At 37.3% G+C, this 16,304-nt stretch overlaps 1 protein-coding gene across 1 annotated transcript in view; it reads left to right on the top strand.

Moving 5' to 3' along the window:
- The window catches only part of LOC101890545 (uncharacterized), a 189,712-nt gene that overhangs the window by 68,998 nt on the left and 104,410 nt on the right, over positions 1-16,304 (top strand). Inside the window, exon 2 of the mRNA XM_059118946.1 lies at positions 10,933-12,552. Within this exon, the coding sequence (XP_058974929.1) occupies positions 12,476-12,552 (77 nt within the window). The 5' untranslated portion in view covers positions 10,933-12,475. The remainder of the gene's footprint in view (positions 1-10,932; positions 12,553-16,304) is intronic.

Below are 16,304 nucleotides of genomic sequence, written 5' to 3'. Positions count from 1 at the left end.
CCTTCTGCCTGTTACAAACAAATGCACAAAGACATAATACCCTGACCACCTTGTGGTGTAGGGTATAAAAATATATATCGGAGCCGAGTTCCACAAAACGGAAACGTACGTCCCGAAATTAATTTGGGCTGATATTAGCCATTATTTGCCCAATAAACTTGAAATCGGATTAAGGATATAGATATGTGAGGGACTTAAACACCAAATCGGATGAAACATATTTATGTGAGCTTTAGCTATATCTGAAACAATTTTCTCCAAATTTGATGTACTTGCTTCTAGACTGAATTGGTCGAATTTAACAAAATTCAGAACTTTTTGTCAGATATTGGCCATTTGGTGCACAATTAACCTGAAATCGCTTGAAGATATATATGGGAGCTATATCCAAATCTGAAGCGACCTTGGTAAAATTTGGCAAAGGTATTTCTGGGCTGTATCTGATATCTGGTACTAAATATCGTTGTTGCGAAGTGCTTATTACGCATTTGAGGGATGAAACATATATGTAATAGCTATAGCTATATCTGAACCGAATTTCACAAAATTTGATGTACTTGAATTGGGTTGGATATGCTAAAATTTAGTCATTTTGACTCATATTGGTCATTTGGTGCTCAATTATCCCGAAATCGGTTGAATGTATATGAGAGCTATATCTAAATCTGATCCGATTACCACCAACTTCAACAGGGTTCGTCCTTGGGCCAAACAAATATTGTTTGAAAAATTTCATCTCAATCGGATAATAAATGTGACCTGCATTTTGTTTACAAGAATATATGGACGGACGGACAGACGGACTGGCATGCATAAACCGACTCCGAAAGTGATTCTATGATTCTTCCCCCGTTTACAAACAAATGCTCAAAGACATAATACCCTTACTACTATGTGGTGTAAGGCATAAGAACAAGTAAAGAATCAATAAGTTTGGCTGTGTCGAACTTTGAATAACCTCCTCCATTTAGAACAAACCTTGCAATTTTCAAATAAAAAAAATAAATGCTTTAAATTTTTTGTTAAAGTCTTAAAAATACCAAAAATAGCCGTTATATTGGGGTCTACATGAAGACGTGGACCTGCATAGGAAACTTTTGTCATAAGCCATTACAATATTCAAATACAAAACTTGAAAAAATCCGGTGAATAATGTAGCTATAATCATCAATATACCGAATAAAAAGAGTTATCGTTATGTCGACGCTATACGAAGACCTGGACCTGCTTAGACAATTTTTTGTCATAGTCAGTAGTTCATATTAGAAACTTCAAACACGAAATTTCAATCAATTTCGATGAATATTGTACCCAAATTCGTCAAAATACCAAATATAGGGAGGTACTGATATATGGGGCCTATACAAAGACATGAACCTGCATAGACAATTTTCTGTCATAGACTGTAGTTCCCATTACGAATAATAAATAATTTGAAACATCCGGTGAATAAAGTCCTTAAAATCGTCAAAATGGCGAATATGGGGGGGTGTGCAGTTATATGGGGGATATACGATATCATGAACCTATAAAGACTTTTTTCTTCTCGGAGGGAAAGTGCTCAGAAAGTATGGACTTGCAGACAATCCCATTGAAATTAGCTAAAATCATTAAAATATTGTATACAGGGAGATTCCGCTATATGAGGTATATACGATATCGTCGACCAATATAGACAATACTCTTCCAGGGGGTAAAGTAATCAGAAATAATTCCTTGTGTGGATTTTCAGACAATTTCATTGAAAAAAATAGCTACAATGGTAAAAATACCAAATATCGGGGGTACCGTTATAGCCCATATTCGAACTTGACCTGCCTGCAGACAAAAGACTGATCTGTGACATTTTAGCTTCCTATCTTTACTCGTTTTGACTCTAGTGTGTGTACAAATTTTACGCCGATCAAAAATAAAATTATTATTTCGATGAGTTACAAACGGAATGACGAACTTAATATACCCTCGATGCTATGTAAGGTGGAGGATATAAAAATAATTCGATGTACATAATTCGTCCCCTTTACATGGAATACATTTGCCGCAAAGGGTTACAGAGTGTATATATAATTTGGTAGAACAGTTAAGACCCTATATTTCCTTGAACGAAATCGGTTTTAGGACATTTGGAGTCGATCTAGTCACGCCCATTAGATCTAGTCTAAAGGTTTCCCCCCAAAGAGGATACATCTTATGTCAAGATTTTTTTTTTTTTTTTTACTGGTTCTGGAAGAGATTTAACTAGGCGTATATAGATTGAAAGACAATAATTACAAGGATGTACACTTACACATTTACATGCATTACTGCATTTTCCACATGCACTTCGAGTGCATACCCAGCGGATAAGTAATGTCACCAACAACATTTCTCATACGCTCCCATGTGCCATGCCTTCGAGCAGTCTTTTAACCAACTACAAACTTTTAGTCTTGCCACAACTACACGATTTTTTCATATTTTTCAACACCTTTGCCAGAAACATCACTCATGTTCACACAAAAACAAACGAAAAGTTTCAAATGCATACTGTGTTAAATTTCACACATTCATACATGTGTATGTGTAGCGAAGCCACAACATTAACTTGCTCTCTTACACGAAGACAAACAAACACACACACACACTCGGAGAGCTTAACTATTTAATTCTGGTAATTTTTCTTCATTTCCAACAACATGTTTGTTCTCGTACAATCAGACGGGGAGGTAGAAGAAGAAGAAGAAACATGAACGAAAACGGAAAGGTTGGAGTTGTAAAAGTTGCTGTTCACTACTCTCCTCCTCCTCTCTCTCTCTCGCTCTCTCGCTCTCTCACAAGCCAATGTGTTTTATGGTGTCAACAACTACGAACAACCTGAAAAAAGGCAAACCAACAAAAAAAAAAACACCAGTGAATGGCAAGGAACAACAACAGAAAACCAGAAAAAGAAAGTGAAAACAAAATCAGCCAGCCTACAATAGTTGTTGTTTTTGTTGTGTTCTGTAATGACCTGTGACTACAACAACAACTAGAAAACTACAAATGTTACAACTGAATGAAAAGAAACACAACAAAAAAATAACGGAGAGCAACCATTCTCTTTCTCTCCCCACGTTGGGAGGCCACCATTGCCGGCGGCGCCAGTTTCTTGACAATGGGGACAAGTAGGAACCCATTTAAAAGAAATGGGTGAGGCAAAAGAAAAAAACCCTGAGAATGTTAAATAGTGTTGGGTAGGTTTGTATGTATTACACATATCTGATTTCTTTGCATCTGTATGAGTTACACACTGAGCTTGTAGTAATGAAAATAGTCAACGTCATCGTTAAAAACAAAAACTTCTCTGTGAAGAAACCCCCCAAACTATTCGAAAGGAAAGCCACAAAGAGATGAAAGTTTCTTCCTTTGATTTGTTGGCGATTAAAAGTTCTGTTCATTGTTTCGATTGTTGTAGGTGCGCGTTTTTTTTCTTTTTTTTTTTTTTTTGTTGTAGTATTTCATGTTTTTATTTGTGTTCATTTTTTTTTTGCTTCTTTGTTTGCTGGCTAGAATTACGTGACAGTAATTTCCTTTTTTGTGTGACCTCATTTCGTCATTTTGCTTTGTCGGGGCTTTCGAGGGTGTGGGGAAGTATAGCCGATTAACAAATAATGATAAAACAAGTTAAAAACGATTCATGCGGTGTTCTGACTGATGTATACCCTCAGCATTTGATTCTGTGTCGAACAGTGCTATTAAAAAGTACCAGTCGATTTTGCCGACAGATGTATACCCCCAGCCAATGTACGATTATTTAAATATGTTTTGACTTTTGTGATGATTATTCGAATTGTTGAACCTCTATGGAGTTGGTTCCGAGGGAATGACCAATATTGTCCAAATTTGGAACAGTTGGGTTTAGGGTGAAAAGATGAAGCTGGAATTTTGAAATTTTGTATTGGGGTCCCCGTTGGTGGTAGGTTTGTGATAAAGATGTGATTTAGGAAATGTGTACTATAAGTACACGAAAAGTACTAAATAGTACTATTTTTGGTACAACTTGGCATTGGGTGAATATTGAATTGGGTGATTATGTATAGCCTGGAAATATGAAGGTGGTTTCGAAAATGTGTACTACAATTGTACGAAGGAAGGAATTCTTTGTGTGGATTTTTAGGGCTAAAATGATATTTGCCGTATAGAGTTACAGGGTGGATACATAACTTGGAAGAATAGTTTTAGACCCTAGATTTCTTTGAACGAAATCGTTTTTAGGACATTTGGAGTCGATCTAGTCACGCCCATTAGATCTAGTCTAAAGGTGTACCCCAACGAGGGTACATTTAATGTCAAGATTTAGTTTCTTGACTGAATTGGGTCATAGTGCTTGTTTATGTATAGCCTGGACATATGAAGGTGGTTTCGAAAATGTGTACTACAATTGTACGAAAAGTACTGAATGATACCCTATTTCGCAGTGGGTAAGAAGGAATAGAGATAAAATTTAGCAATTTGATATTTAGATTACTGATGGTATCTGGGTGTGAGATTTGGCGGTGGTTGGGAAATGTGTACTATATTTGTACGAAAAGTACTAAATGGTACTAGATATGGTATTGGGTGAAGGGATAGGGATAGGGATGGAATCCTCAAATTTGATATTGATATCTCTGTTGAGATCTGCAATTGGGATATGGAGGTGGTTTTGAAAATGTGTACTATAATTGTACGAAAAGTACTAAATGGTACTACATTTGGTATTGGGAGAAGGAATGAAACTGAAATCCTGAAATTTGATATGGATGTTTGTGTCTGTGGTTAAGATATGAAGCTAGTTTTGGAAATATTTACTACATTTTGCTCGAATAGTACTGAGTGGTACTAAATTGGGTATTTGGTTAAGGAATAGATCTGAAATCCTGAAATTTGATATGGTTGTCACTCTTGGTATCTCTGGTTAAAATATGAAGGTGATTTTGGAATATGTGTACTATAATTGTTCTAAATTGTACTAAATTAGGTATTGGGTTAAGGGATAGAGCTGAAATCCCGAAATTTGATATTGAGATATCTGTTGGTATTTGGAATTGAGATATGACTGTGGTTTTTATACCCTCCACCATACTATGGAGGGTATATTAACTTTGTCATTCCGTTTGTAACTCCTCGAAATACTAATGTCAGACACAACAAAGTATATATATTCGTGATCAGCGTAAAATTCTAAGTCGATTTAGCGATGTCCGTCTGTCTGTCTGTTGTAATCACGCTATCTTTCGAACGAATTGAGATACAAGGCTAAAATTTTGCACACAGGTTTATTTTTACAGTAGGCAGGTTAAGTTCGTAAATGGGCCATGTAGGTCCACGTTTTCATATAGCCCCCATATAACGGTACCTCCCGATATTCGGTATTTTGATGATTTTAGCGACATTATTCACCGGAATTGCTTCAAATTTGGTATTTGAAGTTCGAAATGGATACTACAGCCTGAGATAGAAAATTGTCTGCGCAGGTCCACGTCTTCGTATAGCCCCCATATAACGGTACCTACCGATATTCGGTATTTCGATGATTTTAGCGACATTATTCACCGGAATAGTTTCAAATTTAGTATTTGAGGTTCGAAATAGATACTACAGCCTAAGACAGAAAATTGTCTGTGCAGGTCCACGTCTTCGTATAGCCCCCATATAACTGTACCTCCCGATATTTGGTATTTTGATGATTTTAGCGACATTATTAATCGGAATTGTTCAAAATTTGGTATTTGAAGTTCGCAATGGATACTACAGCCTAAGACATAAAATTGTCTGTTCAGGTCCACGTCTTCCACGTCCACGCCTTCGTATAGCCCCCATATAACGGTACCTCCCTATATTCAATATTTGGTGATTTCATCGTCTTAATTCACCAAATTTTTTTCAAATTAAGCATTTAGAGTTCGTAATGGAAACTCCAGTCTGTGACAGAAAATTGTCTATGCAGGTCCAGGTCTTCGTATAGGCCCCATATACCAGTACCTCCCTATATTCGGTATTTTGGCGAGTTTAGGTACAATACTCACCGAAGTTGTTTGAAATGTCGTATTTGAAGTTCGTAATGGATGCTACAGAATATGACAAAAAATTGTCTACAGGTTCAGGTTCAGGTCTTCGCACAGCTCCGATATAACGGTACCTCCCCATATTCTATACTTTGATTATTTTAGCTACATTATTCGCGTTTATTTCAAGTTCCGAATTTGAGTTTGGTAATGACTCATGACAAATAATGCCTGTGTGGGTCCACGTCGTATAGGCACCAATATAATGGCAATATTCCGTATCTTTAAAATTTTACCAACATTTTTTCAGGATTTTATTTCCAAATTCGTTCCAAATGATGGAAGGTATTCAAAGTTCGGCCCGGCCGAACTTACTGCTTTTTAAATTGTTGGTACTAAATTTCATCCCGGATTAAGGAATAGAGCAAAACTTCTGATGTGGATGTCACTGTTGGTGTCTGTAGGTGAGAGAAAGAGTTGGTACTTCAATTGTACTAAATTCGGAAATTACAAAGCTGAAAACCTGAAATTTTATATTAAGGTCACTGTTGATATCTGAGGTTGAGATATGGCGGTGGTTTTAGAAATGTGCACTATAATTGTACGAAAAGTGCTATATGTTGTAAAATTGAGTTATTGGATTGGATATGAGGACTATAATTGTTCGAAAAGTACTAAATTTGATATTGGATGCAGGGATAGAGCTAAAATCCTGTCATGGGTGTCATTGTTGGTGTCTGTAGTTGAGAAAAGAAGCCGGTTAAGGAAATGCGTGCTATGAACGTACGAAAAGTGGTAGATGGAAATCGAATTATGAAATTTTGTACCAAGGTCACTTTTGGTGTCTAGATGTGTTATTCGAAAAGTGCTAAATTTGATATTGGATGCAGGGATAGAGCTAAAAATCCTCTCATGGGTTTCATTGTTGGTGTCTGTAGTTAAGAAAAGAAGCCGGTTGTGGAAATGCGTACTATGAATGTTCGAAAATTGGAAGATGGAGATGTAATTCTGAAATTTGGTGTCAAGGTCACTGTTGGTGTCTAGTGTAGAGAAAAGGATCTGGTTTTGGATTTTGTACCAAAAGTATGAGAAAACACGTGGGATTGGGTCTTAGGATTGAGCTGAAAATCTGAACTGTTCGCATATGATTGTAAGAAAAGGAGGTGGGTGGATTTGGGAGTGTATGCTACGATTGTTCGAAAAGTACTAAATGGTACCAACTATGAACGTACGAAAAGTAGAAGATGGAGATGGAATTCTGAAATTTGGTGCCAAGGTCACTGTTGGTGTCTAGGGTGAAGCAAAGGACGTGGTTTTGCGCTTTGTACGAAAAGTATGGCAACAAATTTGGGAATGGATATTAGGATTGATCTGAAAATCTATATCTACTGTTCGTATATAGGTGTAAGAAAATGAGGGGAGTGTATACTATGATTGTACGAAAAGTACTAAATTATACTAAATTTTCCGCTTGAATCCCGACATTGGATATTGAGGTTACTATCGGTGTCTTTGACTATTCCTGAGAGTTATTGTATGCACAGGCAGGCATATTTCGGCACATTTTGGCTGTATTAAAGGATATATGCACTCTGTAGACATATGACGTAGGGCGTAAAAAAAGCTTTCGCTTCTTTCCCCTGAACAACTAATAAGCAACAAAACAAAACACGAACCCCAACAACAACAGTGTAGACGATGTGTGGCGGTTCCCTCTCCATGCAGTGTCTACGGCTTAACTCATTTTACTTTCAATTCAGGGCTGATCCAAATCTCACGGCTGATACCCTAGTCATTGCCTTTGTTATCGAACATCCGCTTACGTTTTCCTTTCGGGCTTCGCAATTTTTCCGATTGACCCCATAACCCCAACAAAAAGTGTGTCTCGTTCCAGAAAACGAAACACACAAAATAAAATAAAAAACAGACCAAAGTATGCAAACTTTAGAGAATTCTTGCCGTTTCCCTTGTTTGCCACTCGTATCCGCAATTATGCCACCATACCTGTGCACATTTCCATTAATACTTTCCCTCCTTCGTGCATACGTTGTTGTTGGTGTTGTTGTTGTTTTTTTTTTCTTCTCTCTTTTTTGCAAGTGCATCTCATTAAAACTTAATCAATTTATCGAACATTGTTTGTTTAGTTTTTGGCCGAGATTACCGAGCGGTGTTTGTTGATTTTTAATGAGCGCCCCATAAATTGCTCGCTGGAATATTTTACAACGGGCCATAAATTATTCCCCCGAAAAGGGTAATTCCTGGGAGCAAAATTGATGCGGAGGGGGATATCATGCTCTTGTAAGGAGAGCTAACGTAGCTTTGCCATCAAATGAAATGGGTTTATGTGGTCAAGTGTCTGGCCACTTGGGAAATTAGAAGTGGTTATTGTTGCAACTGGAAATGTTTTTGCTATTTAATGGTATTCTATTATCAGGGAGGAGTTTTTACATAGCATTTTAATTAACCTAATTAATTTGAATTAAACAATACAGAAATATGGGTTAAATTATTAACTTTTTTTAATTATTTAAATTGGAGTCGCATGAATTTTCCATGTCGAAATCACAGCAATTTTTAGGTTCCTACTGAAGTCACCATGGCGTATGAAGAACGCCGTTACTTATACGCTTCGAATAATAACTCGATTTCAGATGCTTACTAACAGGTGCCCACTACTTCTTCTGCGAAAAGTCCACCTTAAAATTTAGGATTCGTTCCAACAGTTTGTGTTAAGCCTTTTATACCCTCCACCATATTATGGAGGGTATATTAAGTTTGCCATTCCGTTTGTAACACCTCGAAACATACATTTTAGACCCCACAAAGTATATTTTTGAAAATTCTTTGTCGTTTTAGCGATGTCCGTCCGTACACTAGCTTCCGAACTAAACGATGTCGGTTGATAAAATTTAACTCAAAAGTATATTATGCCTGCAGGACTTTTGATATTGATAATGGGCCACGATATTCGGTATTTTGATGATTTTAGCGACATTATTCACTGGATAGAACCTATGATAGAAAATTGTCTGTGCAGGTCCACGTCTTCGTATAGCCCCCATATAACAGTACCTCCCGATATTCGGTATTTTAGCGATATTATTCACCGGAATTGTTTCAAATTTGGTATTTAAAGTTCGGAATAGCCTATGGCAGAAAGTTGTCTGTGCAGGTCCACATACTAGTATAGCACCCATATAATGATACCTCCCAATATTCGGTATTTTGATGATTTTAGCGGCATTATCCACCGGAATTGTTTCAAATTTAGTATTTGAAGTTCGTAATGGATACTACAACCTAAGACAGAAAATTGTCTGTGCCGGTTCACGTCTTCATATAGCACCCACATAAAAGTACCTCCGATATTCGGTATTTTGATGATTTTAGCGACATTATTTACCGGAATTGTTTCAAATTTGTTATTTGAAGTTCGTAATGGATACTACAACCTAAGAAAGAAAATTGTCTGTGCAGGTCCACGTCTTCGTATAGCACCCATATAAAAGTACCTCCCTATATTCGGTATTTTGATGATTGATGATAATGACTACATTCCGTATTTTTATACACACCACCTTGGAAAGGAGGGTATATTAACTTTGTCATTCCGTTTGTAACATCCTTAAATATTCGTCTTAGTCCCCATAAAGTATATATATTCAAATCAACATAAAATTCTAAGTCGATTTAACGATGTCCGTCTGTCTTTCTGTCTGTCCGTCTGTCTGTTGAAATCACGATACAGCCCACATTATTTGACGTAGAGCGCCAAAATTTAGCAGAGCTATTTGCATTGTGTCTAGGATGATTGGTATTGAAAATTAGATATATCGGTCCACGTTCTGGTATAGTCCCCATATAACGGTACCTCCCGATATTCGGTATTTTAGTTGTTTTTTGCCACATTTTTTCACGGATTTGTCTTGAAATTGGTATTTGTAGGTCATAATGGGTCCCTGAGCGTGTGGCAAAACATTGTATGTATAGGTCCACGTTGTGGTATAGCCCCCATATAAAGGTACCTCCCGATATTCGGTATTTTAGTTGTTTTTTGCCACATTTTTTCACGGATTTGTCTGAAAATTGGTATTTGTTGGTCATAATGGGTTCCAGCTCCGGTGGCGAAACATTGTATGTATGGGACCATGATTTGGTATAGCCCCCATATAACTGTACCTCCCGATATTCGGTATTTTTGCCACATTTTTTTCACGGATTTGACTAAAAATTGGTATTTGTGGGTCATAATGGTTTCCAGCTCCGGTGGCGAAACATTGCATGTATGGGTCCATGATTTGGTATAGCCCCCATATAACGGTACCTCCCGATATTCGGTAATTTGATGATTTTTGCAACATTTTTTCACGGATTTGTCTAAAAATTGGTATTTGTGGATCATAATGAGTCCTAGTTCGTGTGGCGAAACATTGTAATTATAGGTCTACGTTTTGGTATAGCCCCCATATAACGGTACCTCCCGATATTCCGTATTTTGATGGTTTTTGCCACATTTTTTCACTGATTTGTCTAAAAATTGGTATTTGTGGGTCATAATGGGTCCTAGTTCGTGTGGCGAAACATTTCTTCTAATGTTTCTTTTACCCTAAGGTGGAGGGTATTAACAGTTTGGCCCGGCCGAACTTAATGTTTTTTACGTGTTAAGATTTAAACAGATTTTTAACGAATTTTTTCTTTTTTTTTTTTTGGAAATTTTGCCAAATTCGTTCGAAATGGTGGAGGGTATTCAAATTTCGGCCCGGCCAAAATTACAGCTTTTTAACTTGTTTATGATGCATACATTTATATGAGCCTAAAAGTCCTCCTCCTACCTGAATATATTGAAACATTAAATCTTATCTTAAAATCAAACAGCACTCTTCACTCTTATTAATTCCCCTTCCTTTTCTATCTCTTTTTCTTATAGAAAGTCAACAAAAACTTGTGATTGTCGTTTTTAAGAAACTTTAACAGATCCTTGGATAAAACCCACAGACGATGCTACACCGAAAGAGTTGAAGGAAAAAATCGAAGGCATCCAAAAAACAGCAGCGTTAAAAAATATTTAATTTTCCAGCAAAGCAAACAACCAGCTGCGACAACATCATCTAGCATATTTGCCCACAAACACGAAGATACTTTCATATGACAGGATGTTTCATATCCCAAGGGAATCCTTCATAGAAATGTGAGGAAAAAACAAAACCGTGTGACAGAAATCCTGAACACTATTTGATTCCATTTCCACGGCGCAGCAAAACCATCAAAGACGAACATCTATGTGCAATGTCAAATGGTAAACATTAGATTTGTTGCGATTATTTGCTGACTGACTGACTGTAGCAAATAGAGGTCGTACTTAAGCCAAAGGGAAACGAGGCTGGAACAAGTAGTTGAACCACAGCTGGCTAAGTGAAAACAAGTGACCCTCAGAGAGTGAGAGCAAAAAATCATCTGGCACTAGAAGTCCTCTCACTCTCTCCCCCCGCGTTACAAGCCACCCAAAAGGTTTGCCACAATAAAATTCAGCTCTCCAACATCTGTACATATGAATCTGTACGGTTCATACATGTCTTGCCATTAGATGTCATTATGTCGTTATATAATGTTAAGTACAAACGTAAACAGTTTTGACTGAAGTACTCTTCAGTGTTCGTTGTTTTTTTTTTTTCTTTCTGGGCCCCAACTACAACGACAACTGCAAACCTGGTTAGTAATCTGAACGGTCTGGTTGTGTTGAAAATTGTTGTGTATGTGTGTGTGTATAGACACAGTGTCGATATGTCTGTATGAATGTGTAGCCAACAACATATCCTTGCAATGAACCAACCTTTAACCATGCTCTACAACAACAGCAGTAACAACAACAATGTGTGTTTGTATGCTCACATATGAATCGAGACAGAGAGCTTGGCAGAGATCAAAAATCAGACATTATATACCACACCAAAGCATTTAACCATAGGACTTGGCAGATACGCACGCCTCATCCTCCCCCCAATTGTTCATAACCATCTGAAATGGTAACGACGACGACAACTATAGTTGCGGATGACTGAATGTTTATTTAGTTACCGGTTCAGTTGGATTGTTTGGTTTGACGACATCATAAAAACGACAATGAGGACGATCTGCATCATCATCATCATCATCAACATGACAATTATAATGGCATCAGCAGCAGCAACAACAAAAAAAACGATGATGACGATGATGGTGGTGCCCTCTGTGACAATGGCACAGAGCAGTTGAAAAAGTGAAAACCCAACAACAGCAACAACATCAAGCACAATAATACTTGTCCATTGTGCCAGCATCACAACCCACAACCCACAACATCAACAATAAACTCAGCATCTTTTTAGCAGAACTCAACATTCTCACTCCGTCACTCTCTCCATCTCTCTTCGGCCAACGATTGTCCATAATTCTTCACAGTTGCCTGGCAATTCTCGATTCTTTGAAGCGTAATGGGTGATTTACAAGCAACAATTGAATTTTCTGTGGAATTATATAAATTCTTCAATGTGGATTTATTTCAAAGGGGGTAAGATTCCATATTTTTCCATTTTTTTTTGCATTCATTTCAGTTCCCATTTCCCTTCCATTTCTTTACTCACCTCCTTTCTTCTAAGCAATCCTTTTAACCACACTAGCTCTAAGCCAAGAGATATCTAACCCTGCCAACTTTGGATAGAATTACCAATTTTGTTGACCATTCGTCTCTCTCTCTCTGTCTGTCGGTTGGTATGTCTGACCGTTTGTTGTATGTTTGCCAACACCAACAACACCAGTGCACCAGTGAACTATGTGACAGATGACCATGGGATTTACGAGATTTTCGAAATAAATTTTATGGCACTTATTTGCCCTTTTTATACCCTCCGCCATACTATGGAGGGTATATTAATTTTGTCATTCCGTTTGTAACTCCTCGAAATACTCATGTCAGACCCAAGAAAGTATATATATTCTTGATTAGCTTAAAATTCTAAGACGATTTATCAATGTCCGTCCGTCTGTCCGTCTGTGGAAATCACTCTAGCTTCCGAACGAAATGAAGTAGGTTGATAAAATTTTACTCAAATGTGTACTATGTCTGCAGGACTTTTGGTATTAAAAATGGGCCATATAGGTCCACGTCTACGGATAGCTCCCATATAACTGTACCTCCCGATATTCGGTATTTTGATGATTTTAGCCACATTATTTACCGGAATTGCTTCAATTTTGGTATTTGAAGTTCGTAGTGGATACTACATCCTAAGACAGAAAATAAGCTATGTAGGTCTACGTCTTCGTATAGCCACCATATAACGATACCCCCCAATATTCAGTATTTTGATGATTTTAGCGACATTATTTACCGGAACTATTTCAAATTTAGTATTTGAAGTTCGTAATGGATGCTACAGCCTATCACAGAAAATTGTCTGTGCAGGACCACGCCTTCGTATAGCCCCCATATAACGGTACCCCCGATCTTCGGTATTTTCATGATTTTAGCGAACCTATTTACCAGAATTGTTTCAAATTTCGCATTTGAAGTTCGTAATGAATACTACAGCCTATGACAGAAAATTGTCTGTGCAGGTCCACATCTTCGTATAGCCCCCATATAACGGTACACCCCGATATTTTGATGATTTTAGCGACATTATTCACCGAAATTGTTTAAAATTTGGCATTTGAAGTTCGTAATGGATACTGCAGCATAAAACAGAAAATGGACCATGTAGGTCCTCGTCTTCGTATAGCCCCCATATACCGTAGCCCCCCGAAATTCGGTATTTTGATGATTAGAGCGACATTATTTACGGAGATTGTTTAAAATTTCGCATGTGAAGTTCGTAATGGATAGTTCAGCCCATGCCAGAAAATTGTCTGTGCAGGTCCATGTCTTCGTATAGCCCCCACAGAACAGTACCCCCTATATTCGGCATTTTGATGATTTTTGCTACATCATAAATAGATTTTTCTTCAAGTTTCGCATGTAAATATTGTAATAACTTATGACAAAAGTTGCATATGAAGGTCCACGTCGTCGTATAGGCATTCGGTATTTTTAAGATTTTAACAGAATTGTTCACGGATTTTATTTTATTTATTTATTTTATTTTTTATTTTTTTTTTTTTTTGGAAATCGCCAAATTTTTACCAAGTGGTGGAGGGTATTAAAATTTCGGTGTGGCCGAACTTACAGCTCTTTTACTTGTTATGAATGAAATAAATTTTGTGCTTCAAATTATGCTCAATATTTTATATCTTACACCACATAGTGGTAAGGGTATTATGTCTTAGTGAATTTATTTGTAACATGGGGAAGGAAGCGAGATAGACCCCTAGTTAATTTTGAGGATCCTGGTAGAATCACTTTCTGAGTCGATTTGTACATGTCAATCAGTCTGTCCATGTATTTTTATGAACAAAATGAAGGTCGCATTTATTGTGCGATTTAGATGGAATTTTCCAAACAATATTTGTTTGGCCCAAGGTCGGTTCAGATATAGCTATAGCTCCCATATATATGTTTTATCCAATTGGATATTCTGCCCTCCACAACAATGATCTTTGGTACTCGATATCAGATACAGCCCAGAAGTACCTCTGTAAAGGAAGGGTAATTGCTGCTGTAAAGATGCAATGGCATGGCAGGGCTTGTTTTTAATGAAATTTCTAAAGAGGATGTTAATAGAAGTAGACTCGATGGAATAAAAATTCATTTTGAAAGTTCATTTAGCAAAGCACTTTCTCTATCTTCTCTGCCATAGCTTTTGCGATGATTTTGTAGCGAAAGTTGTGGACTATGGGGGCGGGCTTAATGCAAATGATTGATGTTAATTTAAGTGGTTAGCAACAGGTTGAGAGATTTTGCTATGGATTAGATAAAATGTACTACACATAATTAGTGTCATCTGGATTGGGAATTTTTAAACCACTTCTCAAGGTCTTCTATTACAGAGACCACATTTTCAAGGTTCTCTGTAGAAAGAAAGCTTCCTCATGATCGTCTACAGAGAGAAGATTTTTTCTTAAGGTATTCAAGTGAGAGAAGAGAGAGAAGGTCCTACAGAGACTGAAGCCTTTCTCGAGGTCTTCTATGGAAACAAACCCTTCTAAAGGATATCTATAGACAGAAGACCTTCTCAAGGTTTTTAGAAGCTCTCTATAAAAAAAAAATTTCAAGGTCTTCTACTAAATGGGATATTTGGATATAGCTCCCATATACAGGGTGAGATAAAAAAAACTGCAACAAAGTTAAACGCCATATTACAATTTTTTTTTTTTTTTTTGTAAATTTTATTGAATGAAGGCAAAAAATGTCGGAAATAGCATCAAATCTTCGAATAAGTTTAGATTTGTTCGAATTGGTCACCTTTGGCACTATTAACGGGATTCAAACGGCCAATGAAACCGACATACGCAGCACGAATGTTGCTCTGCGGTATTTTGACCCATTCCCGGCAAAGCGCTTGCTTCAGGTGATCGACACTTTGTCATTTTTTAGTGCCAACCCTGCTTTCCAAAATACTCCAGACACAATAGTCCAACGGTATGTGGAGACTTTGGTGACCATTGTGCGCTGAAAATGAAGCGATGAACCTCATTTTGTAACCATTCTTGGGTGGTGCCTGCTGAGTGCGATGGTGTTGAGTCCTGTTGGAATGTCCTAGGTCTGCGGCCAAAATGTTTGGGTGCCCAAGGCTTTAATACCCCCTCCTGAATATTTTCGCGATAACATTCGGCATTTATTCCGAGGCCACGGTCGATTAATACGAGTAGAGAGCGACCATCGGCTGTTATGGCGGACCACACCGACACAAGAGTCTTTCATTCAAAGAAGCTAGCCTTCAGTAGAGAAAAGCAAATTTTAAAAATTTTTAAATTAACCTTTAGGAAGTTCCATAAAATTTATCTTTTATTAGATATATATGAACACCCAATTGAACATCCATGGAATAAAAAACCATCGAAATTGCCTTCTTTGGAGAGAAGGCCATACAAAGGTCTTCTATGGAAAGAAGATTGCCCAAATGATCTTCTATGGTGATAAGACCTTTCAGTCATCGAAATGTCATTATTTGGAGGAGAAGGCAATAAACTTGTATTTTATGGAGAGACGACAATCCAACTATTTTCTAAGAAGAGAAGACAATCCAACTGGAATTTGTTTTAGAAGGGAGAACACTACAAAATCGTCTTCCATAGAGTAAATATAATGGGAGGAGAAAATTTCATGAAAATACTTTTTTTGAGAGAAGCTACATCCCCATGGAAGAAAATACCACACAAGGGTCT

Source organism: Musca domestica, unplaced genomic scaffold, assembly GCF_030504385.1.
Source record: "Musca domestica strain aabys unplaced genomic scaffold, Musca_domestica.polishedcontigs.V.1.1 138, whole genome shotgun sequence".
In the NCBI taxonomy this organism is placed as follows: domain Eukaryota; kingdom Metazoa; phylum Arthropoda; class Insecta; order Diptera; family Muscidae; genus Musca; species Musca domestica.
Note: the sequence above shows the minus strand (reverse complement) of the source record. Positions and strands in the feature narration are given on the sequence as shown.